The sequence below is a fragment of the Monodon monoceros genome, unplaced genomic scaffold (assembly GCF_005190385.1).
Source record: "Monodon monoceros isolate NGI ecotype Baffin Bay Population unplaced genomic scaffold, NGI_Narwhal_1 Super_Scaffold_15, whole genome shotgun sequence".
NCBI classification, from domain to species: Eukaryota; Metazoa; Chordata; class Mammalia; order Artiodactyla; family Monodontidae; genus Monodon; species Monodon monoceros.
In genome coordinates this window covers 22,456,337-22,483,298 of record NW_021703771.1, presented here as the reverse complement: position 1 = coordinate 22,483,298, position 26,962 = coordinate 22,456,337, and the positions used below count along the sequence as shown (strand labels likewise).

The window sequence follows — 26,962 nt, the reverse complement described above, 5'->3', positions numbered from 1 at the left end:
GGAGGGAGATGCAAGAGGGAGGAGATATGGGGATATATGTATATGCATAACTGATTCACTTTGTTATAAAGCAGAAACTAACACACCATTGTAAAGCAATTATACTCCAATAAAGATGTTAAAAAATAATGATTTTGTCTATGTGGTTATATTTCTCTTGTTTACAGTTTCATTTATTTAGATTTATTTTCCATTTCTGCATTTTTTCTTTCTGATTTAATTCAATCTTTTAATATATGAAACACTTCCATAGTTCAAAAGTAGAAGGTTATAAAAAGGCAAACTCAACACTTTAAATAGGTAAAATATATGGTATGTGAATTATATCTAAATAAAGCTGTAATTTAAAAAAGAAAAGCCATGCATATTTCCATGTAAAAATACTTAAGTGGTGGCTTCAAGATACCATACAGTACCCTTTTTATGAGGTTCTAATGTATCATTATGCAAAAACAAGCAAATATATGTATATTCTTTTCCTCATTCTTTCATTGTACTTTTTTCCCCTTAACACTATATCTCATAGATTACATGAAGATCTTCTTCAGAAATTGCTTTTACGTTAGCAACATTTGCAATTGTGAGTTCAGACTCCATAAAGCAAATCTACTACTTTGTTTCCTTAAGAAAAATACTGATTCCTTCAGTTGGCTTCTGTAAGTATGCCAAATTGGCAATGAGGTCTTTCCAAGCAAATATTTTTATACCCAGCTTCCCCCCTCCCCCATTAAAGAGAGTACCAGTAAAAATGAGAGACTTTGTAAGGGCTTAAATTATAAGGTCATTCTTTTCTGGAAGATAATTTTGCTGGAAATCTTAAGTTATTTTTGAGGCACATATGCTATTTTCTCAATAAATATTTTTTGATGAATGCTATCATTAAGCACTCATGGTGAAAACCAGTATTCAACCAATTGCTAAGTTTTGTCACTTTCATCTCCTACATATTCTAAAATCAATCCCCTAGCCTACCTGCCATGTCCCTCAGGTCCTCATCTTCTCTAGCCTGGATCACAGCAACAGCATCTCAAAATCCTGCTTCTCAAGGCCAACAGATCTTACTAATGCAAATCAGATCACCAGCACCCCAAGCTTAAAATCCTTCAGTGGCGCTCCCCAACCCCGCCCTAAGACGAGCTTTTATGGCGGCTTCAAAGTCTCACCCCTTCCTCCCTCTCCAGCCTCACCTCGCGCTTTATGCTCCAGCAACACCGAATGCCTTGTGATTGCACACCGTCTACTCTTTCCCTTTCCACTACCTGGAATGCTGGCTGACTAACTTCTCTTCAGAAGCGAAGATAGGTGGTTGGGGGAGAATCTAGGAAACCAGGATTCTTCCAGAGAACATTTTCTCCCAAATGGGGCCTTTTTGAAAACTTTAAAAATATGCAATAAATTGTTATGACAGTTGCAAGTTGTTAAAGTGGACAAAACAGGAGGAAAGGACTAGGGATCAAGATGAAATCCCTCGTTGAGGCAGCAGCGGAAGTTGGCTTTATTTCCCCACCAATCAATGGCGCAGGCCCAGCCTCCGGAGGATAGACCCTACGGGCACCTCAGATTCCTGCAGGTTCTAAGAGACGACGCCGGTAGTCTACCTCTAAAAAGCACTCCTCTCCCTCCCACCCCACTAGCCTGGTATCTCCTCCTCGAAGCTCCAAACTCCCTGAGGTAAATTGCTTATCATTCAGTAAAGTGTCTGAGGGAAAACAGTGCTTACTCGGTTAACAATCAATCGAATTAATAGAATAAAGAACTAAATAGGGCTTCCCTGGTGGCGCAGTGGTTGCGAATCCGCCTGCCAACACGGGGACACGGGTTCAAGCTCTGGTCCGGGAAGATCCCACATGCCGCGGAGCAACTAAGCCCGTGCGCCGCAACTACTGAGCCTGCCCTCTAGAGTCCGGGAGCCACAACTACTGAGCCCGCGTGCCGCAACTACTGAAGCCCACGCGCCTAGAGCCCGTGCTCCGCAACAAGAGAAGCCACCGCAGTGAGAAGCCCGCACACCACAACGAAGAGTAGCCCCCGCGCGCAGCAGCGAAGACCCAACACAGACAAAAATAAATAAATAAAATAAATTTATTTTAAAAAGAATAACTAAATAAATGACAGGGCCTTCTCAGATGTTACTTTCCCTTTCATTAAAGATCTTCTCCCAGACACCGCCCCTACATCGGCCAATGTTCTGCCCCGACGGTAGCGGAGCCGCGCCCCTCCTTCCCCGTCAGCTCAGACCCCGCCCCTTTCCCTGAAGCCCCTAGAAGACTACGGGAGTTTGGCGCCAACCGTGTTTTTTTAATCCCTCCCAAAGGCGGGAACTAGGAATGTGCGCCGGGGACGTGCTTTGCGTCTGATCTGATTGGCCGTGGGCGCTCAGTCCCGCCTCCACGTGCTGATAGCGCTCTGGCATTGGTGGAGACTCCAGAGAGACCTCGGTGTCCAGAAAGGACCCCAGGTTGACTTGGGCCAGGCGGGGCTGGTAAGTTGCTGTGGGGTTCTGGTCTGCGCGGGGCTGCTGGGGAAGAGGTTGCACTGCGCGGTAGTACTCTGAGCGGAGGCCGGCGGCGTCCGGGGAGCCAGGGAGTTGAAGGCAGCGGCGGAGTCTGTGGCGGGGGGATGGCGCGTCTGATGTCCGGGGCTCCCAGGAAGCCGCGTTCCCGCCGCCCTCGGATGCAGCTTCTGGGCTTTCACCCCCAATCCCTCTGTGGTTCCTCGAGAGTATCCGGGCGGGGGCGGGGACGAGGGTGAGCGCAGGTAGGAAGTGTCCTTTCGACCGCTCTTCCTGCCCCTCCCCCCCAAAACCAATCTTCCCTTGGAATGTACTCTTAAATCTTTCGGATGGGGTTTTCTGGAGGAATGGGTTTTTCCTGTGTCTGGTGATCATTGATGTTGGTTGTTTCCTCTACTGTTACGCCCAGAGAAGTTGTTTATCTTAATCTCTACAGCGAAGAGAGTCATGCCTAACACATAGTAGGCCCTAAATCAGATGTGAATGTGTAATTCGTAGAATCTCAGGATTTACGCTTCAGGCATCAAGTTGGCATTGATTCTGATTCTTCTCTGGTCTTTACCGTTCACCACAGCTCCAGTTCCAAACCTTGCCTCTCTTCGGGGCCCCTCCCCCATCTCACTCAGGGCTCCCCCATCTCACTCAGGGCTCCTTTGATTGGAGGCGGACAGAGGCCTTCAGGGCCAGAATCCCCATACTTCAGTTATCTCCTGGCGTTTCTTGCCATTTTACAAGAGCTCGCCTGTTAAAAAATTTGTTATACTCTTCTGTCTAATGAATATTCTTGATTTTGTCGTCTGGCTTTAGAGACAGCTGGGATCTAAGCCCAGATATGCCTTTTACCAGCTGTTTGACCTTGGGGCAAGTTTCTCTTATCTGTTTCCTCATCTGTAAATTGGGAAAAAGAATAGTCTGTACCCCATAGGACGTTTGGGAGTATTTAAAGTAAATTGATAATGTATTTAGAGCATTTAGGACAGTGTTTGGCACATAGTGTACAGTATATGTGGCGTTTGTTATTCTTTTCCCCTTAACATCTTTTTAGGGTTCTCGCTGTATTAGATTAAGTATTTCCCATGGGCCTAAAAATACACTCTCCCTCTCCCCTGACTCCTTCTCTACACATTTTTGTTTTTCACTACAAATGTTTATTTCATTCCCTCGATTTTTTTCTTAAAGGAAACTGTCTCTTAAAGACATTGTCCTTTCACAAAAGTCTAGGTGATCCTTCTCTCATCTGCTTCGACTTCACATCTGAATCCATTGGGATTGTTCCTCAAAAGATTATGAGTGAGCTTGCAACTCTTTTCTTGGTTCTCAACTTTGAAAATTTTGCCTCTTCACTTAGGTGCAACTCTCCTATCACAAGCAACTCTCATTGTATATTGAGATCCTCATTTGGGGAAAGGTGAGAGCAAGTGTGAAAAATCGTTCTTTGCAAGAGATTCTGATACATAACTTTTCCTCCTCTCCTTCCTCTTTTCCTTTTCAAGAGAATCACTGGCCTTTATAATTTCAAGAGTAATCCCAGCTACAGCAATTATGTCTTTTTTTTTTAATTGATGAAGTATAGTTGATTTACAATGTTGTGCTAGTTTCTGGTGTACAGCAAAGTGATTTAGTTATATATTTATGTATATGTATATATATATATATTGTTTTTCATATTATTTTCCATTATGCTTTATTATAGGATATCGAATATAATTCCCTGTGCTACAGGACCTTGTTGTTTATTTTATATATAGTAGTGTGTATCTGCTAATCCCGAACTCCTAATTTATCCCTTCCCCATCCCCTTTCCCCTTTGATAACCATAAATTTGTTTTCTATGTCTGTGAGTCTGTTTCTATTTCGTAAATAAGTTCATTTGCATCATATTTTAGATTCCACGTATAAGTGCTAGCATATGGTATTTGGCTTTCTCTTTCTGATTTCACTCAGTATGACAATCTCCAGGTCCATCCATGTTGCTGCAGATGGCAATATTTCATTCTTTTTTATGGGCTGAGTAGTATTCCATTGTATATATGTACCACATCTTTTTTATCCATTCATCTCTCGATGGACTTTTAGGTTGCTTCCATGTCTTGGCTATTGCAAATAGTAGCAATTATGTCTTGTCTTCTGTGCTATATACTCCATTTTCCAACTGTCTATTTAGACATTTTCTGCTGAATGTTCGATAGATAATTCAACATGGCTTCTTTGGTTCTCCATTTCAGTTAAAAGCATGACTACCTTGTTACAAAGCTAGGAACTGCAGAGTTGTCTGTAACAAATTGGGATTTTGATTAATTCAGCAAATATTTTTTTTTATTACCTACCAACTTGTCAGGCTCTGTGCTGAGAGGTGGGGGTACAATGGTGAACAGAACAGAGCCAGGCCTGTTCTTGGTGGAGCTTATAGCCTAGCGGGTGAGGTGGATATTTCTCTAGGAATCCCACAAAAAAATGTAATCATAAACTGAAAAGAGGCCATGTAGAGAAAGGACAAAGTGGTAGAAGAATTTTTAACAGAGGACCTGACCTAGTGGAGAGAAAGGGTAGCCAGGGAAGGCTCAAACATTACTTAAGCCACAGTATCACACACAGATGAGTTGAGTGAAGGAGAACAGTGAGGAAAGAACACTCCCTGCAGAGGCGCTGTGGTGGGAGGGGCAAACTGTGTTCTAGGAGCTGAAGGAAGGCCAATATGATCAGGGCAGAGAATGGGGGAGAATGCTACAGACTAACCCTAGAGGAGTAGGGAGAGGCCGGGTCACTCAGGGCTTGGTAAGAAGAATTGTGACAAAATTTGTTTTTTAACCTGAGATCAGCTGGAAGCACTGAAGGGTTTTAAGCAGAGGAGGAAACATGATCAGATTTGCATTTTGAAAAGACAGCTCAGGCTGTGATTTTGAAATGGGCAAGATTGGATATTTGAATACCCATTCCCTTAAAATCTTTTTGATTCTGCTACAGAAATCTTTCAGGTCTGGTCCTAGTCTTTATTTCCACTAATAACTTAGTCATCCCTCATTGTCTCCTGCATTTTTTTTTTTTTTGGCTGTGTTGGGTCTTCGTTGCTACGCGCAGGCTTTCTCTAGTTGCGGCAAGCTGGGGCTACTCTTTTTTTTTTTTTTTTTTGCGGTACGCGGGCCTCTCACTGTTGTGGCCTCTCCCGTTGCGGAGCACAGACTCCGGACGCGCAGGCTTAGCGGCCACGGCTCACAGGCGCAGCCGCTCCGCGGCGTGTGGGATCCTCCCGGACCAGGGCCCGAACCCGTGTCCCCTGCATCGGCAGGCGGACTCTCAACCACTGCGCCACCAGGGAAGCCCTTGGGGAGGGGGGGCTACTCTTAAGTTGCGGTGCGTGGGCTTCTCATTGCTGTGGCTTCTCTTGTTGTGGAGCACGGGCTCTAGGCGTGCAGGCTTCAGTAGCTGTGGCTCACGGGCTCTAGAGCACAGGCTCAATAGTTGTGGCGCACAGGCTTAGTTGCTCTGCGGCATGTGAGATCTTCCCGGACCAGGGCTCGTACCCATGTCCCCTGCATTGGCAGGCGAATTCTCAACTACTGCTGCACCAGGCAAACCCCTCTCCTGCATGTTTTAATAGCATTTTCTATCTCCCTTGCCACTAATATTTTCTATACTCTTCTTGCTAGAGTTGAACGTCTGAAAAGCAGATTTGATCATGATATTTCTCTGCTTTAAAAGCCTTCAGTGGTTCCCTCATTCCGTAGTGGATGAAGTCCAAGTATCGTAGTTATATCACTGGACTTTTCTAAAATCTCAATTCTCACATTCTAACCTCTGGGTATTGAAACCCAGGCTTGCTTGTGGACTCTTAGATAGATGCGGGGAGATGGTGTCAGGAAGTGTGTTTGCGAACACAAACCCAGTTTCACTGAACCTTGGGGTTTTGGAAACCTTGGGATAGTGAGTGATAGGGCTAGAAAGGTAGGTGCCTTTCTTGACTTTATTCAGTAGACATTGGGAAGTAATACAAAGTTTTTGAGCAGGATTGCTTTGGAAGAACTAACCGAACTGTTATGTGTAACATGTGTTTGGAGAGGGGAGATAGCTAGATAGCTATAGTGGGGGGTCTGAAACAAATTTCGATAGCAAGAATGAGGAAAAGTGGGAGAAGCGTTGTAGGGTAGCATCAGTAGGGATGCTACTTAAAGAAGTAGCAGTGTCAGGAGGTGACAAATGTTGACAGAAAGGTGATCTTTTTTGGTTTTGGACTTGGTGAGCTTGGACTTACAGGAATGTGTTTATTAACTTTAGCATTTTATTGCTGACTGTTGATTTGTTTTTTAGTACAAACATATCCTAATTTTCAAGCACTGAGGGACAGCAGAGGAGTCTGTAAATCTGATCTGGTACCCCTACTTTTTGTGGCAGTTCTTGCTCTCTATCCCGACCTCCTTGTGTTTGCCCATCAAATGTTTAATCCAAACTGCTTTGCAGTTGTAGAAAATAAAGTAGTGATGTCTAGGAGCTTGTCACCTTAGGAAAGTATTCAGATACCTTTTTACAAGGGCCCAATAGCATTTAGAGCTAGTTATGTGTTATTAAATTGTAATAACCACAATTGTAATTGTAATTAAATTGTCATAAAGTTAAAGAGGGAATTCCCTCTGTAACTTAACATTTTTTTTTAATCATCTGTTTTTTTTTTGGCTGCGCTTGGTCTTAGTTGCGGCACATGGGATCTTATTTGCAGTGTGCGGGATCTTTAGTTGCGGCATGTGGGATCCAGTTCCCTGACCAGGGATCAAACCCAGGCCCCCTGCATTGGGAGCGTGGAGTCTTAACTGCTGGACCACCAGGGAAGTCCCTTAACTTTAAATTAATTAAAATTAATTACGGTTTAAACATCCACCTCGGGGCTTCCCTGGTGGCGCAGTGGTTGAGAATCTGCCTTCCAGTGCAGGGGACACGGGTTCGAGCCCTGGTCTGGGAAGATCCCACATGTCGCGGAGCAACTGGACCCGTGAGCCACAGCTACTGAGCCTCCGCATCTGGAGGCTGCGCTCCGCAACAGGCGAGGCCGCGACAGTGAGAGGCCCACGCACCGCGATGAAGAGTGGCCCCCGCTCGCCGCAACTAGAGAAAGCCCTTGCACAGAAACGAAGACCCAACACAGCCAAATAAATAAATAAAATTTATAAACATCAGCCTTAGTGTGTTAGGCCAAGTAATGGATTCCCCAGTATGTCCATGTTCTAATCCCAGGAACCTATGAATATGTTGCTTTATGTGGCAAAAGAAACTTTGGAGGGAATTCCTTGGAGGTCCAGTGGTTAGGACTCTGCTTCCACTGCAGGGGGCATGGGTTCAATCCCTGGTTGGGGAACTGGGATCCCGCAAGTCACGTGATGTGGGCCCCCCCCCAAAAAAAAGAAACTTTGCAGATGTGATTAGGATTTTGAAATGGGTAGAGTATCCTGGATTATCCAGTTGGCCAGTATTATCATAAGGGTCCTTAAGAGGGAAGCAGGAGAGTAAGTGACAGGAAAGGCCATGTGATGACGGAAGCATGAGGAAGGTGGAGAGGGGAGCAAGTCTGACCATGGAAGCAGAGGTCAAGAGGTGAGATGTCACACTATTGGCTTTGAAGGTGGAAGAAGGAGCCACCAGCAAAGGAACATAAGCAGCTTCTAGAAGCTGGAAAGAGCAACGAACAGTTTCTCCCCTACAGCCTCCAGAAGGAATGCAGCCCTCCTGAACCTTGATTTTTAGACCAGTGAGACTTCTGACCTCCAGAACTGTAAGGTCATAAATTTGTGTTAAGCCATGAAGTTTGTGGTCATTTGGTAGAGCAGCAATAGGAAACTAATGGTCATTCACACTGTGCATATTTCATGTTCCCAATAGCTACATGTGGCTAGTAGCTTCCATACTGGACAGCTCAGATATAGAACATTTTTTATCATCATAGAAAGCTCTGTTGGGCAGCACTGGTCTAAAATAATAGTTCTCAGAGTGTGATCCCCAGCAGCATTACCTGCGAACTTTTTAGAAATTCAATTCTCAAGCCTCATCTCAGACCTACTGAATCAGAAACTTTGGAGATGGGCCCATCAAATCTTGTGTTTTAAGTTCCCCAGGTTTTTCTTTTCTTTTTTTTTTTAATAGACTTTATTTTTTAGAGCATTTTTAAGTTCACAGCAAAATTGAGCAAAAATGCAGAGTGTTTGCATATGCTTCCTGCGCCAACACACAACTTCCTCCCTCTATCAACATCTAACAACAGAGTGTTGCATTTGTTACAATTAGTGAACATTGTACATCATTGATACACAATCATTGGTACATTGATACCTGATTATCGCCCAAAGTCCAAAATTTACATTTGATAAGCCTTAGTTTTTAACCACTATGCCAATCTCCTACCCTAATTGAAGGCCACTTTCCTGAGCGGGGATTCAACTGAGACTTTGAAGGGTATGTAGAATTTCCAAAGCAGGGGGTTGGAAGGACATTTCAGGCAGGAGAGTTGTATAGAGAAAGAAGTGGAGGGATTTTTCAGGGTACTTGGCAAGTTTGACTTGAGCAAGAGGTCCCAAGCTTTAGTTAGTCAGTTGAGTATCAACCACATGAAGTTTGTCCTAAGCAATAACAGCCATGAAATCATGGGTTTAGAATGCAAGTTTTATTTTTGAATCCCCATTGAAATAAATATGTTCATCTTTGAAAAATATTTGGTTATATGCCACTAAAATTATCCCTAGAGCCCCCAGTGATAGTCATGCCCCATTCTGGAAAACACTACCATAGGGAATTACTGGAGATCCCCTGGGGAGGTAGGATGAGGCCAGTGTTTGTTGAGCAAGGGTCATCTGTGTCCCAAGTAAGCTGCTTGCTGCTGTTCATAATTCTCTAGCCCCAGACCTACCAGCATATTTGATCCTATCTTTCCTGGCTTGCAACACTTTGGTGGCTCCCTGTTCTCTTCTAGATAGAAGAGGAAATGCCTTAACATAACCTACAAGGTTCTTGGGGATCCTGAGATAGGCCTACCATGGCCCCATCAGGCTGGTGAAGAGAGGGAGAAAGGAGACGGAGGATCTCCTGGAAGAAGTGACAACTGAGCTGAAGTCTAACTGATTTAGGGGAGAGAACTAGGTGATGGAGGTGAAGAGCTTTTTTAGGTAGAAGGAACAGCATCTGCAAATTTCCTGAGGCAGGAAGGAACAATGTGCATGTGAGCACCTGAAAGAGGCACTAGAGGAAGAGTCAGGGAGAGGAGTTTGCAGGGGCCAGACCCTGCCTGCAGTCCCTGGAGGCATCACAAGCATTGTGATCTTAATGCTGTGCCTTACGAAACTTCTCCAGGATTTTCTGTTGCATGTTAAAGTTTAAGGAACACTTTAGAAGGCAAATGATTCCAGTAGAGATTGGTAACTGCAATAATGACATGCGCAGCATGTTGATAGAATAAGGGATTGGGAATTAACTATGCCTCTAAAAAGGTTTTTTTTTTTTTTTTGGCTGCATTGGGTCTCCGTCGCTACGTGTGGGCTTTCTCTAGTTGCGGTGAGCGGGGGCTACTCTTAAGTTGCGGTGCGTGGGCTTCTCATTGCAGTGGCTTCTCTTGTTGCGGAGCACGGGCTCTAGGCGTGCGGGCTTCAGTAGTTGTGACTCGCGGGCTCAGTAGTTGTGGCACGCAGGCTCTAGAGCACAGGCTCAGTAGTTGTGGTGCATGGGCTTAGTTGCTCCGCGGCATGTGGGATCTTCCCGGACCAGGACTCGAACCCGTGTCCCCTGCATTGGCAGGTGGACTCTCAACCACTGTGCCACCAGGGAAGTCCCTAATTTATTTATTTTTTGTGTGGTAGCTGGGTTTGGGAAGGGGATGAGCAGTCCAGGTGAGGAAACAGAACGAGCAAGATATTGTGGGGCTGAAGTACATGGCATATTTCAGGAACTGCGAGTACAGTTATTTCTGCTCTAATGTTATATGTATTCTTGAAAAATCTTTACTTCTGCAAAATCACTCACTAAGACAGGGTTTATGGGAAAAATAGGAGCAGAATACTCAAAGCTTATCTACTCATATTACTGGAGCAGCAACAGGAACAATATCAATTGTAATTAAAATATCGGCACAGTTAAAAGACATGTTAAATTCCCAGTAAATAAGTATCTCAGTAAATATAGGTCTTTTCCTCAAGAAAAAATAAGGATGAAGATAGCTTGATGGAAGGACAAATAAGGAAGGATTGCGGCAACAAGAAGAGGGACATAAACATCAGAGGTTGTGGGTACAGGGGCAGATGCAGGCTTCATGTGAAATCTTGTGACGGTGGACTGAATGGCTCTGGCTCATTGCCTTGTGTTTGGCTTTGTCCCCCATCCTGCCTCCCACAAAGATTGAGGGAAACCAAGCTTAAGCCCATGCAAGACAGAGCCTGCGGCTGTACTGAGACTAGAGGAAGAAAGGGGACTGATGGGTATCTAGGGTAAGGGTGGCAGGTACAGGACTAGATTCCTTCTTGCTTGCTGTGTTTAGCTGCTGTTCATTAATGGTGCAAAACTTTAACATCCTGGGAAAGAACTCCATCTGAACCAACATAATTTCTGGGTTATACTGACATCGTTTCTCTGTTTCTCAATAATGTATGTGCTAACTTGCATTACAGAAACGTGCTGTGGTGGCTGTGGCTGGAGTGTGTGAGTGAAACAGTGAGAAATAGAAAAGCACTGATAGACATTTCTAGAAGGGCCTTGGGTTCTGCGCTAGGGAAGCTCAACTTGATAATTTTATTTGGGGTAGCTGTTGAAGGTTTCTGACCTGGGAGAGAAACACAGGCTAGACATAAACAGGGTTAATTTTGGCCTCAGTGTGGAAAATGGTAAGAGGAAAAAGATATTGGTAGTGTAGAAACTAGCTAGGAGACTTCTATAATAATTTAAGTGAGAAATAATTGTATCTGAACCTGGAACAGTGACAGTGCAAAGGAGACACTAATTTGAGAGATTTAAAAATCACTAAGAATTTGTGACTGCTTGAAGGTGAGTGTGGTGCTAAGAAAGAGTCAAAGATAATGGAAGCTTTTAGCTTGAGAGTGAATTGAGGCAGGAGATGACAGTTTATATTTTCCATATCCAGGCACTTACGTAATTTACTTTCTTCCATTATTATGCCTCATGTAATCACTCTTTTCGTTCTGACTGTCTCCGTCTTGGGTTAAGTCTTATCATGTGGACCTTTATAGTAGCCTCCCTCCCAGTTTCTTTTCCTACACTTTTGTCTTTCCAGTTCATTCCACAAATTAGTCTTCCTCTTTCCTTTCTTTATATCAATGTACTAACTCACAAACCTTCAGTGCTCTTATCTTCTGGAAGTTCAAGACCAGATACGTTGGTTTGACATTTAGTATCTTCTGTTTGACACTAATGAAATTTTAGTTTTGTCTCCCAATCCTGTTCTGAGGTCTGTTTCAACTAGGCTGTTTTATTTACAGTTCTCCATGTCTGCCTTTCCTCCAAGGTTAATATTCTCATTTGGAATCTACAGAGATCTCCACAGATGCCTCCCTCTCCTCCATTGACATGCAAGTCCTTCCCCTCCTACCAAGCAAGTCCTCGGCAATGTGTATGCTTTTATTCTCCACACATTTTTGCCAACATTTTGGAGGGGATAGTGGCTTTAAGGGGGCCCAAGGAGTACTTCTAGGGTGCTGGTAATGGTCTGTTTCTTGATCTGAGTGGTAATTCCATGGATGTGTTCAGTATGTGAAAAATATAGAACTGTCTACTTATGATTTGGGCTTTTTTCTATTTTTATGTTATACTTCAATAAAAAATTTACTCTCTCCCCATCAAAATAAAATATGTCCTGACTCTCCTAGGCCCTTTGCACTTCAATTTGAATTTTATGGTCAGCTTGTTAAGTTTGGGATTGCATTGAGTTTATAGATAAAGTTAGGGAGAATTGCCAACCTTGATGTTGAGTTTTCCTAAAAATGATTGAGACATATTTTATCATTTATTTAGAGCAGAGGTAGGCTGCCTGTTCTTGTAAATAAAGTTTTATTGGAACACAGCTGCCTCTATTCATTTACGAGTTGTCTATGGTTGTTTTGGAGCTACAGCAGCAGTTAAGTCCTTGTGACAGACCAGATGGTCTACAAGCATAAAATGCCTACTTCCTGACCCTTTAAGAAGAAAAGGTTTTCAGGGGATGTCCCTGGAGGTCCAGTGGTTAGGACTCTGCACTTCCACTGTAGGGGGCAGGTCCAATCCCTGGTCAGGGAACTAGGATCCCGCATGCCTCACGGCATGGCCAGAAAAAAAAAAAAAAAAAGAAGAAGAAGAAAAGGTTTTCAGATCCCTGATTTAGATCTTTTATTATTTTCTCCATAAATGTCTTATATTAGATTAATTCCTATGTACCTTATAGTTTTGTTGTTGTGAATAATATCTTCTTATCAGTTATGTTTAAAAACTGTTTGCTGTCATATAGGAAACCTGTTGCTTTTGTGTATAATCTTACATTCAGCGACTTTGAGAAACTCTTACCAGTTCTAATAATTTGTAGATTTTCTGTATAGGTGATCATAGTGTGAATAATGGCAGCTTTGTTTCTTCCTTTCCAGTTCTGTCTCATTTCATGTTTTACTCTTTTTGCTAAGAGAAGCAAGCTTGACTTTGAAGGAGATGCTTCTGTGGTTTTAACATCATGCATGATGATTAACGTGAGGGTTTGGTTTTTTTAAAAATAAATTTATTTATTTATTTTTGGCTGCATTGGGTCTTTGTTGATGCACATGGGCTTTCTCTAGTTGTGGCGAGCGGGGGCTACTCTTCATTGCAGTGCACGGGCTTCTCATTGCAGTGGCTTCTCTTGTTCTGGAGCATGGGCTCTAGGCACGTGGGCTTCAGTAGTTGTGGCACACAGGCTCAGTAGTTGTGGCTCGTGGGCTCTAGAGCACAGGCTCAGTAGTTGCGGCGCATGGGCTTAGCTGCTCGGCGGCATGTGGGATCTTTCCAGACCAGGGCTCAAACCCATGTCCCCTGCATTGGCAGGTGGACTCTTAACCTCTGCGCCACCAGGGAAGTCCCAATGTGAGGGGTTTTGTTTTTTTTTAGTAGAAATATGTCTTCTATCAGTTTATGAAAGTTCCCATCTTTTTCTTCTTGGCCGCACTGCCCAGCATGTGGGATCTTAGTTCTTGAACCCGTGCCCCCTGCGGTGGAAGCATTGAGTCGGAGTCCTAACCACTGGACCGCAAAGGAATTCCTGTAACGTCCCATCTTAAACTTTCATAAACTCCAACTTTGCTGAAAATTAGTGTTGAACTTTACCATATGCCCTTCCTATGCAGATGTTGAGATGATCATATTTTTTCTTTTCTAATCTAGCATGAAATATACTAATTTTTAGTTAGTAGGCTATTATTGGATCAGTTTTAGATTTACCGAAAAATTAGGAAGTACAGAGAATCCCCATATGTCACCCTACACACCCCAGTTTTCGCTATTAATATCTTACGATAATTTCTTATAATTAATGAAAACATTGATACATTATTATTTTTTTTTTTTTGCGGTACGCAGGCCTCTCACTGTTGTGGCCTCTCCCGTTGCAGAGCACAGGCTCAGCGGCCATGGCTCACGGGCCCAGCCGCTCCGCGGCATGTGGGATCTTCCCGGACCGGGGCACGAATTCATGTCCCCTACATTGGCGGGTGGACTCTCAACCACTGTGCCACCAGGGAAGCCCCAATACATTATTATTAATTGAAGTCCATAGTTTATTCAGATTTCCTTTATTTTTACCCAATATCTATCCTTTTTTTTGTTTCAGGACACCATATTACATTTAGTTGTCATGTCTTCTTGGGCTCTCCTCAACTGTGGCATTTTCTCTCATTCCTTGTTTTTGGTGTCCTTAGCAGTTTTGAGGAGTACTAGACAGGTATATTGTAGGATGCTCCTCTAATTAGAATTTGATGTTTATCTCATCATTAGACTGAGGTTATGGGTTTTGGGAAGATCAAAGGTAAAGTGCCATTTTCATCATATATCAAGAGTACATATTATCAACATGATTTATGACTGTTGATGTTGGCTTGATCCTTTGACTGAAGTAATGTTTGTCAGGTTTCTTCACCATAAAGTTAGCCCCCCACCAAATTCCATACTCGACTCTTTGGAAATAAGTCACAGTGCACAGCCCTTATTTGAGGAGTGGGAAATTAGGCCCTGCCTGCTTTAGAGTGGAGTATCAACATAATTTATTTGGAATTCTGCATGGAAGATCTGTTTCTTCTCCATTTACTAATTTACTTATATCAGTGTGGACCATGTATGTTTATTTTATGCTTTGGGTTATAATCCAGTACTACTTTAATTTGTTGCTCAAATTGTTCCAGCTTTGGCTATTGAAAACTCTTTCAGTTGGTTCCAGTGCCTCTTTGACATACCTCTGTTAGTTTCTTTTTTTTTTTTTTTTTTTGACACTTCCTTACTTTCTTGCACTGTAAGATGCTCCATGTTCATCTTGTGCATTTTCTGCCCTTGTCTTAGAATCAGCCATTTCTTCAGGAAGCCCTGGTCCATCTTAATGGAGAATAGTATTAGAAGCCAAGATATGGATACTCGTTGTGCTTATTGCTACTTTGCTGGTGGAGCAAAGAAATAGTACATATGTGTCTACTAACTGATGTATATACATATACCTGAAAATATTTCTGTATATAATCATCTGTATCTATGTTAAGTTAAATGTGAGTTCTTACTGATGTCTTCAACTATAATCCATTACCACAGGGATCATTTTTAGTGTGTTCTCTTGCTTTTCTGTAACCTTCCACTTCAGTAGCAAGAAACCTGGCTCCCACCATCTACCACCCATCTATTTAAATTGTTCAATTCCAATGTACACATCTAACAGTATCAGAACTAACAACTCATACCCTGCTGGGAAGCAACTTTATCAACTAGAAGACAGTGCTTATATGAATTGAGTTTTTAATGCTATACTATCCTAGCATTTTTGGGGATAAATCTTACTTGTCCGTAGTGTATTTTTGTTTTTGTTTTTTGTTTAATGTCTTGATGGCTGCAGCTGGCTAATTTTTTTTAAAGGCTATTTCTATGTTCATAAGAAAGATTGACTTATAGTTTTCCTGTCTTGTAATTTTCCTGTTTTGCCCTGTCTTTGCCCAGTTTTGATGTCTAGACTATACTAACCTAATAAACATATATGTCTCTCAGCCTTCTTTTTTTCCTATATGTTGTCTGGAATAGATTATGGTTTATCTGTTCTTTGAAGGTATGATAGGATTCACCTGTAAAACTGTCTGGGTTTAGTAGTTTCTTTATGAGTAGATTAATTACTGTATCAAATAATTTAATCCCCCTAGATGTGTACATATTTTCTGTTTCTTCTTCAGTCAGTTTTGGCAAGTTACATTTTTCTAAAAAACTATCCATTTCATTGAACTTTCAAATATATTTTGTTAATAACTTAATCTCTGCTATATGTGAAGCTGTCACTCCTTTTTTATTCCTAATGTTTGTGCCTTCTTTCTTTTTCTTTATTAGTTTTTCCAGGCATATGCCTATTTGATTTGTCTTTTCAAAGAGCCAGTGTTTATCTTTATTCATCTTTATAGTGTTAGTTTCTTTTTATTAATTTCTCTTTTTTATGTGTTTCTTTCTTTCAGTTTACTCTGTTCTTTTTCTTGAGTTGGATGTTGACCTCAATATTTTGTATTCTTTCCCTATAAATTTATTTAATGATATAACTTTTCCTCTAAAAGTACTATTTTGATTGTACCCCACAAATATTTTGTTTTGTGGTGTATTCATTGTTATTTAGTTCTATGTATTTCCCAGTTTCCATTAATGTTTGTTCTTTGACCTATGTTTGTAAATTTCCAAAGGAATTGGGAAATTTGAAAATGCACTGTTAATTTCAAATTTTATTGATAAAAGCACTTTATGAAATTTGTTGAAACTAACTCTATTATGATATATTGTCAGTTTTTATAAATATGCTTGAAAGTAATATAAGTTCTTTTACTGTAGCTAATATATCAGTAAAAATCATCAGATCAAACCTGTCAATTTTGTGTTGAGAGCTGTATCTTTAAATCTCTTTAACTGCTTTATTAGCAGAGAAGGGTGTGTTAAAACCTCTATCGTGACTGCTTACCTGTATCAGACAAGGTCCAATCAGGAGACAAAAACCACATGGTAATTTGAAAAGAGAAAGCTTAGTATAAAGAATTATTAACAGAGGTTGGAATAAGTGGGAATTGGTTAGTAAAGAGTTAAAGATAACCCTAAGGAATGTAGGAATAGCAGATACAAGGATCAGCCACCACCTTTAGGGCTGAGATAGCTCATCGGAAGAAGAGCTGTCTCCCCCTCATTGGAAAGAGTGTGGCCAGGGCTAATTGGATGGTGGAGAAGTTGCTAAGTGCCTTTCTAGTGACCTTCCTTTGAATCTGGTCAGGAGGCGCATGGGGAAGCTCCTGGATGCTGCTGGCTGTCAGGTGCTGTGGGATCCAAGAGTTGGAGAAGCTGCCCTCTCCATGAGCCTAGCAGGAGAAAGCTGTGTCCTGCAGGAGCCCATTGTAATAGCAACCTTACGTATAGGAGGCAAGCATGCAGAAAAATTGTGCCCTTGCAGGAACCTAGTGCTGGAGAAACTGTCTGCTGCTGGAACTGAATGCTGGAGAAAGCTTGCCCCGCAGGAACCTGGCTAGCCAGGCACACTGAAACTAGGAGGAGAAACTGGCTTCCTTTCCAGGCTCCCTCCAGCACTCTCTAGTGACAAGGCTGTACGTAGCACCAGTTAGCAAAAGAGAAATCTTTGCAAGGCCTACCTCCATCATCACACAGGGTAGATATGGAATAAAGAGACATCATAATTGCCACAGTTCCTTTAACTTTATGTATAGTACATAGTGAGAAACCACATATATTCTTTTGACAACTTCTTTATGTTGCTATGTATATATATTATTCTCAGAAACAATTTTGAAGATCTCATAATGCTACATCTGGTGTGACTAAGAAATGGTCACTTTCTCTTAAATTTATAAGTAATTTATATTTATTTATTTAGTTATTTATTTATTTGGTGATAGGGGCCTAGAAATTAAGGTTTGGCAAAGATCCCATGAACAGTTGGAGAAAATTTAAGACAGATGAGGAACAAAAGATCCAGGATTTGTTAGATCTTTTGTATTTCCCAGTTTTAATTTACCAAGACAAGTAGAATCTTTTTTTAGTAGTAAAAACTAAAACTGTGTGAAAGGGTATGCAATGAAAGCTTTGATCTATTTGATCAGTTTAACCAAATCATCTTTTTAACCAAATCTTTAGATTAATTGATCTCCATTTTGTAAAAAACCCATTGACTGATGCCCCCCCTCTCCATGTGACACTTTACAGCTAGGAGTTGATTACCGTCAGGAAGCCTGTGAGTTTCTGCTCCATCAGTTGAGTTTTGCTTTACCAAGAGTCAGTTGTGTTATTTGCCAAATGTGATTATGCCATTTGTGCCTTTTGTAATTATTGCACAAGCTATATTATAACAGTTGATTAATCAAGTCAGCTATTTGGAAAAAATGGGGAATGTGGGGAATGAAGAAAAAAAGATATACATATACCTTAATTTTATTTAAAGGAATAATATATAAATTGTATTTGTTGTGGTAGAACCACGACCTTTTCTTTGAGTATACATCCAATGGTTAGAGTTCTGACTTCTTTCTTTGCACACCCATAAGACGCTGCTTATGATTTCCAGCACTTTCTTCATTAGAGTAAGAAATTCGATACTTCTAGTACAGACTAGATTTTCTTTTCCAGTATTTTGGATTATCTCACCCTTACTTGATTTGGCAGCAACTGTAAGTGTCTTGCTACTTGCCTTTTAGTCTTTCCAGAACACTCAGCCTAGTTTTCACTGGAAAGTAACTCCCTTTGGTAATGTAATCTTTCATCATACTACTACTTAGAAAAATAAGGAAATAAACATAATTGGGTTTGATAATAAATGCACCTGGTTATTGGTAAGTGAATATCTCAGTTGGTGGGAGCAGAAGTGTGCAGGCACAGGTAGCCTTAGTGACCCCAAGGAGCCACAGTGGCCATAGTTCTTTGACCATAGGCAACATTCATGTATTTTACAGGCAGAATGGAGAATGTCAGATAAGTCAGATTTTTTTTTTTTTTTTTTTTACTGCTTTGGATTCTTACATTGCTACTAGTCTTGCTGCTACAAACAGTGCTACATTGAATATTCTGGTATACACATTTTTGTAATCATGTGCTCGTATATCTGTAGAGCAAATTACTAGATATGAAATTGTTGGGTCAAAGAGTGTTTGCATTTAGAAACTTGATAGCTATTGCCATATTGCCTCCATAGAGCTTGTACCAGTATACACTTGATGTATTAGAGTATATACATCACTCTTTTCCCACACCTTTACCAACCTAGTATAGTATCGAACTGTTCACTCTTTGCCCATCTTACTCCCTTATTGGTGAAAACACGTGTGTCTAGAGTCCCCAAGATCACCACCAGATTTGATGATTTGCTAAGAGGACTCACAGAACTCACCATATAGTTGCACTTTTATGATAGTTGGCTTATTTAAGTATACAAGTTAATTTATATTTTGGTCTACTTTATAAAATTAGCATCATTTACTTTGTGGCATGGGTTAACCGTATCAGCAAGTTTAAGATTTTTGTTTTCTAGTTTTACCTTTTGGAAAATATTAGATATTTTAAAAAAAATCACAATAGAGTGAACATTGTCAGTGTGTCCAAATTTGAAAGTTTGGACAACAACTCAAACAGCTACGTTGAGTCTCTGAATTGTGAGGTTGATTTTAACAGTGGAGAATATTTATATTTAATACTTTAGATGGCGACTATCAAAGAGACATAGGATCATGGCAGCAGATGATGACCATGGTGATGGAACAAGTTTATTTGATGTCTTTTCTGGTAAGAGCTCATTTTAATTGTCTTTCTAAGTTTGCTTATTTATTTATTACTTTTTTCTTTAAACACAACACACACACACAAACACACACACACAATTTTTTCCTGACCCATTTGATACTAAGTTGTATACATTATGGTCCTTTACCTCCAAATACTTCAGTGGGTATGTCACAAGAAAAAGTTGGTTTTCTTACATAAGACCAGCATAATTATCAATTTCAGTAAATTTAACACGAATACTGTAATTTTATTTAATCTACCATCTTTATACCAGTTTTACCAGTTAACCCAATAATGTCCTTTATTATTGTGATTGGATTTAGATCTATCATTTTATTTTATTTTTACAAATTAATTATCTTTTGGTTGCGTTCAGTCTTTGTTGCTGCATGTGGGCTTTCTCTAGTTGAGGCAAGGGGGGCTACTCTTCGTTGCAGTGTTCAGGCTTCCCATTGCGGTGGCTTCCCTTGTTGCAGAGCGTGGGCTCTAGGCGTGTGGACTTCAGTAGTTGTGGTACGCAGGCTCAGTAGTTGTGGCTCATAGGCTCTAGAGCGCAGGCTCAGTAGTTGTGGCTCATGGGCTTAGTTGCTCCGTGGCATGTTGGATCTTCCCAGACCAGGGCTTGAACCCATGTCCCCTGCATGAGCAGGCGGATTCTTAACTACTGTGCCACCAGGCAAGTCCCTCTATCATTTTAAAATTTTAGTTTGTCTCATCAGTTTTTGTTCTCTCTGATTTTCTTGCCTTCTTTCAAATATTATTTGAATATTTTTTAGAATTCCATTCTAATTTATATATTAGCTTTTTGGCTACACCTGTGCATTATTTTTTACAATTGGTTTCTGAAGGGATTGCAATATACATCTTTAACATTTTGCAGTCTACTTATTTAAATGTAAGAATCTTTTTATGTAAGTTGTATAATCTTGTACATATTGTTGTGTTTAACCTCCATCCATTCCTTTATGTTAAAGATGTCGTGAACCCCTTGATACAGTGCTGTAATTTTTATTTTAAACTGTTGTATGTATCTTAAAGAAATTAAGAGGAGTTAAAAGCAATTAAGATGAAATATTAGTCTTTTATATTTACTCAGTTATTTACCATTTTTGTCCTTCTAGGATCTAGTATCATTTTCCTCCCCATTGTCTCTTTTCTTCTGGGACTCCGGATATATAGTATGTGAGAACTTTTGATATACTATAAGTTATTAAGATTGTTCTCTCTCTTTTTAATCTTTTTCTCTCTGTTTTTCCATTTGAATAATTTATTGATCTATCTTCAAGCTTACTGGCTCTTCTGTTGAAATTTTTACATTAGGTATTGTACTTTCAGTTTTAGAATTTTCATTTGGTTCTTGTAGTTGTTTTTATTTCTCTACCAAGATTTCCAATGAGTAATTTTGCATTGCATTCTGGACATTGTAAACGTTATAGAGACATTGGATTCTGTTATATTCCTCTGAAAAGTGCTGGTGTTTTTAATTTTAGCAGGTATTTATCTTGACTGAACTTAATCTTCTGTCAGCCCTGTGGTGAACAGCAGCTGAAATCTCTGTTCAGCTTTCTTTAGCTTTAGCTGGACTTTTGGGAGTTCTAACCTTTACATGTGTAATTTGGGGATCATTCAGATTTGGGTACAATTTGAGGAGTCCTCTCTGTGGCACTCTGGATTTCCTCTTTCTGGTTGCTGTTATCACCCCCAAAGTTTTTTCTCTGTTTCTTTAAGCTATCAGGACTAGAAGTTTCCATCTGAGTTTTCGCTGCCAAGTGTGGCTCCAGCTAGAGCCTATCGTTCCACAAAAACTTGTAATAAAAGGGGGATAGGGAATTCATGCAGTGCTGTTTTCTTCTTTCAGGTGTCATCTCCTCTCCAGTTTTTGCCTGCTTTAGATTGCTCTTTAGTTCTTCAGATTACTTTTTTTTTCTTTTTTTAATTTAGGTACAATTTATATATAACATTATAGTAGTTTCAGATGTACAATGTAATAATTCCATGTTTGTATATATTGCGAAATCACCACAATAAGTCTAGTGGTAGAGCGTTGACTGCAGATAGCTTTTAATGTTTTGTTTAGAGTTTATAGTTTTTGCAGGAAGATTGTTCTGATAGAAACTATTCTGCTATTATTAGAGTTGTAACCTTCTTACTAGTGTGGGGTTTTTTTCTTCTTTTTTTATATTTGAATTTTATTTTATTTTATATTTTTATACAGCAGGTTCTTATTAGTTATCAATTTTATACATACTGGTGTATATATGTTAATCCCAATCTCCTAGTTCATCCCACCACCACCACCCCCACACCCGCCCCACTGGCTTGTTTTTGAAAGTGAGTTTTTAAGTCTAAACCTGTGTACTAAGATGTGTGTGTTTATAAGGATGTACAAAAGCTTCTAAACAACTTTCTTTTTTCACACTGGACTAATAAAGCCTTTCTTTTTCTGGTCCTTCAGAGTCAGAATAGAAAAACTCCACTAAGTGCATAGAGTCAGTTTTAACTAGTCTTTGATTTTTTTTTGCAGCTTCTCCTCTTAAAAATAATGATGAAGGTTCTTTGGACATATATGCTGGGTTGGACAGTGCTGTTTCTGGTATGTAAATTCTATAATAAAATACTTTCGTTTTGTTTGGTCAGTCTGTTGGAAGTGTTTATTTTGTTGTTAACAGTTCCTGGAGTAACTCATAGCCCCTCAACAATCTGCCTTTTCTTTGAAATCGTTATACTCAGGTAATTATTGTTTTGCCCAAAGCTTGATCAATAAAATAAACTAGCCTTTAGGTTTGTTTTTCATCTAGGTCTCAGATTTTTTTTTTTTTTTTTTTGGCGGTACGGGGGCCTCTCACTATTGTGGCCTCTCCCGTTGCGGAGCACAGGCTCAGCGGCCATGGCTCACGGGCCCAGCCCGCTCCGTGGCATGTGGGATCCTCCCGGACCAGGGCACGAACCCGTGTCCCCTGCATCGGCAGGTGGACTCTCAACCACTGCGCCACCAGGGAAGCCCCTAGGTCTCAGATTTAATTGGACCTTGTACAAAAATATTTTGTACCATTGAAAACGAAACTGATGGTGATTTCTTCCTATATTACCACACATACTGTCACAGGCTACATGATATTAGAACTTTTGAAAAGGGTAGTTACTATAAATATGTCCAAATGTATCAGTAGGAGTGTGATATGCCGAGAGTCTAATGACCTGTCCAAATGAGAAAACCTTTCTGTAATCAAATCTTCTAAAGCTTCGAACAAATGTGATCCTTACACCTGATTTGTTGACAAATTTGTTTTAGGTAAATTGGTTTTCCAATTCTAATCTGTGAGATCAGTATAGATTTGGATGAAATGCAAAGATGGAGAATTGTAGAGCCCTTTGGGTAGAGGTAGACAGTATGTCAAAAAGCCTAACACGTGTATTTTTCTTTTTACCCCAGCTTTATTGAGCTATAATTGACATATAACATTAAGTAAGTTTAAGATGTACAGTATATTGATTTTATACACTTAAATATTGCAAAATGATTACCACCATAGCATTAGCTAATACCTGCATAGCATCACATGATCACCATCTATTTAAGATCTAGTCTCTTAGCAACTTTTGATCATATAGTATAGTCTTATTAACTGTAATCACTATGCTGGATATTAGATCCCCAGAATTTATTTGTCTTATAGCTGGAAGTTTGTACTCTTTGATCAACATCTCCTCTTTTCCCCCACCCCCAGCCCTTCATAACTATCGTTTTAGTGTCTGTTTTTTTGCATTTGGATTTTTTAGATTCCACATGTGATATTGTGTAGTATTTGTCTTTCTCTCTCTGACTTATTTCACTTAGCATAATGCCCTCAAGATTCATCCTTGCTGTCGCAAATAGCAGGGTGTCCTTTTTAATGGCTGAATAATATTCCATTATATATTTATATATGCACATACATTTACACACACGCACATGTATACATACATATATGCACCCACATATACCACACCTTTATTCCTTTTTCTGTTGGTGGATGCCTAGGTTGTTTCCATATCTTAGCTATTGTGAATAATACTGCAGTGAACAGAGGAGTGCAGATATCTGAGATTCAGTTTTTATTTCCTTTGAGTATATACCCAGAACTGGGGTTGCTGGATCATATGATAGTTCTATTTTTAATTTTTTGAGGAACTTCTATACTGTTTTTGATGGTAGCTATACCAATTTAGATTCCCACCAACAGTGTACAAGGGTTCCCTTTTTTCCACATCTTCGCTAATACTTATCTGTTGGTTTTTTTTTTTTTTTTTTGGTACGTGGGCCTCTCACTGTTGTGGCCTCCCCCACTGCGGAGCACAGGCTCCAGATGCGCAGGCTCAGCAGCCATGGCTCACTTCCCGGATTGGGGCACGAACCCGTGTCCCCTGCATCGGCAGGCGGACTCTCAACCACTGCACCACCAGGGAAGCCCGCCCTGTTGTATTTTTGATGATAGCCATTCTGATAAGTGTGAGATGATACCTCATTGTGGTTTTGATTTGCATTTCCCTGATGATTTGTGATGTTAAGTACCTTTTCATGTTCCTGTTGGCCATTTATGTCTTCTTTGGAAAAATGTCTATTCAGTTCCTCTGCCCATTTTTTAGTTTTTTTCTGTTGAGTTGTGTGAATTCTTTATATATTTTTGGATATTAACTTCTAATCAGATATATATGTATATAAAAATTGCAAGCATTTTCTCCCGTTCCGTAAGTTGTCTTTTTATTTTGTTAATGATTTCCTTTGCTGTGCAGAAAGAAGCCTTTTAATTTGATGTAGTCCCACTTTTTTATTTTTTGCTTTTGCCTTTACTCTTGGTGTCAAATTCAGAAAATTATTGCCAAGACCGATGTCCAGAAGCTTACCCCCTATATATTTTTTTTTCTGGGCATTTTATGGTTTCAGGTTTTTAAAAAAAATTTTTATTGAAATATAGTTGATTTATAATGTTGTGTTAGTTTCAAGTGTACAGTAAAGTGGTTCAGTTATACATGTATATATATTCTTTTTTTATATTATTTATTTATTTTGGTCACGCCACGCTGCTTGCGGGATCTTAGTTCCATGACCAGGGATTCAACCCATGTCTCCTGCAGTGGAAGTGCGAAGTTCTAACCACTGGACCGCCAGGGCATTTCCAACATTCTTTACCATTATAGGTTATTACAAGATATTAAGTATAGTTGCAGGTTTTAAATTCACGTCTTTAGTTCATTTCGAGTTGATTCTTGTGTGTGCTGTAAGATAAGGGTCCAGTTTCATTCTTTTGCTTGTGGCTGTCCAGTTTTCCCAACATCATTTATTGAAGAGACTACCCTTTCCCCATTGTATATTCTTGGCTCCTTTGTCATAAATTATGACCATATATACCTGGGTTTATTTCTGGGCTTTCTGTTCTGTTCCATTGATCTATATGTCTGTTTTTATGCCAATAAAATACAGTTTTGATTACTATAGTGTTATATCTTGAAATCAGGAAGTGTCGTGCCTCCAGCTTTGATCTTCTTTCTCAAGGTTGCCGTGGTCATTCACAGTCTTGTGGTTCCATACACATTTTAGGATTGTTTTTCCTATTTCTGTGAAAAATGCCATTGGAGATTTGACAGGGATTTCATTGAATCTGGAAATACATATTTTAATGTAAGGTTTTTTTTTTTGTTTGTTTTAGACAGTGCTACCAAATCCTCTGTACCATCCAGAAATTGTTTGGATTTATATGAAGAAATCCTGACTGAAGAAGGAACTGCAAAGGAGGCAACATATAATGATGTATGGATTACCAGAATTTTGGAGGACAGTTACTTTGCTCTTTTGTGGCTCCTGAAATACAGACATCAGCTTACTATTGAATAGACATTCTGTGTTTGGGAAGCAGCTCTTAGACTAAAAGAATATTTAAGTCAGTTTCTGCCTTCAGATCTGCTTTTTAAAATAATGTTTTCTGGATGCTTGCCTAAATTTAGTTATAATTTTGCTTGATTGAATTTAAGTGTCTGACCATATAAAATCTCAACAGGCAATCAGTGTGATAAAATATTTTATTTTTTCATGATTTATACAAAGTTATAATTTGTCCCAAGACTTCATGCAGACAAATTTCTTTCTACCTTATTTGAATTTTAAACTTTGGAGATTGAATGTGAAACTACAGAAAATACATTATTGGTGGGCCCAACTTTAAAAACCAGTAATTAACTAAATATCTGTTAGTAGAAATGGACCTCATATACCCTTATCTATGGGTTGATTTGCAAAGTTTGAAATAATTTGAAATGTCATTTAAGCTAAGAAAATAATTTAGAATGATGCTTGATCTTTTTATATCTTACAGTTGCAGGTAGAATATGGAAAATGTCAGCTGCAAATGAAAGAGCTGATGAAAAAGTTTAAGGAAATACAGACACAGGTAGAATTATAATGAATATTTTATTTTTGCCTTGTTAGATTTTTTTAAATTAATTTACTTAATTAATTAATTTATTTTTGGCTGTGTTGGGTCTTCGTTGCTGCGCGGGCTTTCTCTAGTTACGACGAGCAGGGGCTACTCTTTGCTGTGGTGCGTGGGCTTCTTATTGCGGCAGCTTCTCTTGTTGTGGAGCACGGGCTCTAGGTGTGCAGGCTCAGTAGTTGTGGCTTGCGGGCTCTAGAGCGCAGACTCAGTAGCTATGGTGCACGGGCTTAGTTGCTCTGTGGCATGTGGGATCTTCCCGGACCAGGGCTCGAACCCGTGTTCCCTGCATTCACAGGCAGATTCTTAACCACTGTGCCACCAGGGAAGTCTCCGCCTTAATCAGGTTTTAAAACTAAAATTTAATAAAATTTTTTGTTAAAATTAAAATGCTCAAGTGTTGGCAGGTTGTAAGGAAACTTTTAAAAAAAATATTAAATGAAAGAGCAAGTCTGGCAAAACATGCATTATTTCCAGTGTCAATGAAACTGATAAAGGAAAACTGCTTGATTTGTTAAATGATATTGACAAATGATCTACTAGGCTAATTAACAGTTAAATAATAGAGAATTCTTAGAGACCGTATCAGGTGGTTTAAAAGAGAATGGTTTGAGGCGTGAACCTTTAGAATGGCTGATGAGGAAAAATGGTGATGCCTTAACAATTTTTGCCAGAGAGACATTTTTTGTGATCATGCTGCAAAGTCAGGAATGTACTGTCTTGTTCTGATTTTTACTTTTTTGGTAAAGTTGTTTCTCTTCCTTCACCCTCTCTCCCAAAGAGCCAGTCAATCCTCAATTCATTCTTTGTTCACCTGAGAATTAGTACATTGTTGCAAGTTAAACCTCCTGTTGTTAAATATAGTAAAAATTTTATCATCTTCAAAATAGTGACCCATTTTCAAAATAATGACTTTTTTTCTTGTTATTTATTGGTTTTTCATTTTGTTCCCTCTTTTAAGTAGTTTCACTTTAAATAGCTTTTCTTTGGCGCCAGTTTTCTTCTTTGA

General features: G+C 39.9%; 1 protein-coding gene across 3 annotated transcripts in view; it reads left to right on the top strand.

The window, feature by feature from the left end:
* The first annotated feature begins 2,426 nt into the window (after nucleotides 1-2,426).
* CASP8AP2 (caspase 8 associated protein 2) overlaps nucleotides 2,427-26,962 on the top strand; it is a 39,750-nt gene continuing 15,214 nt past the window's right edge. For all 3 annotated transcript variants that reach the window (XM_029223812.1, XM_029223811.1, XM_029223810.1), the window contains exons 1-5: nucleotides 2,427-2,482; nucleotides 19,404-19,486; nucleotides 22,011-22,079; nucleotides 25,174-25,274; nucleotides 25,837-25,911. In XM_029223812.1, coding sequence (XP_029079645.1) covers nucleotides 19,432-19,486; nucleotides 22,011-22,079; nucleotides 25,174-25,274; nucleotides 25,837-25,911 — 300 coding nt within the window. In that variant the 5' untranslated portion in view covers nucleotides 2,427-2,482; nucleotides 19,404-19,431. The remainder of the gene's footprint in view (nucleotides 2,483-19,403; nucleotides 19,487-22,010; nucleotides 22,080-25,173; nucleotides 25,275-25,836; nucleotides 25,912-26,962) is intronic.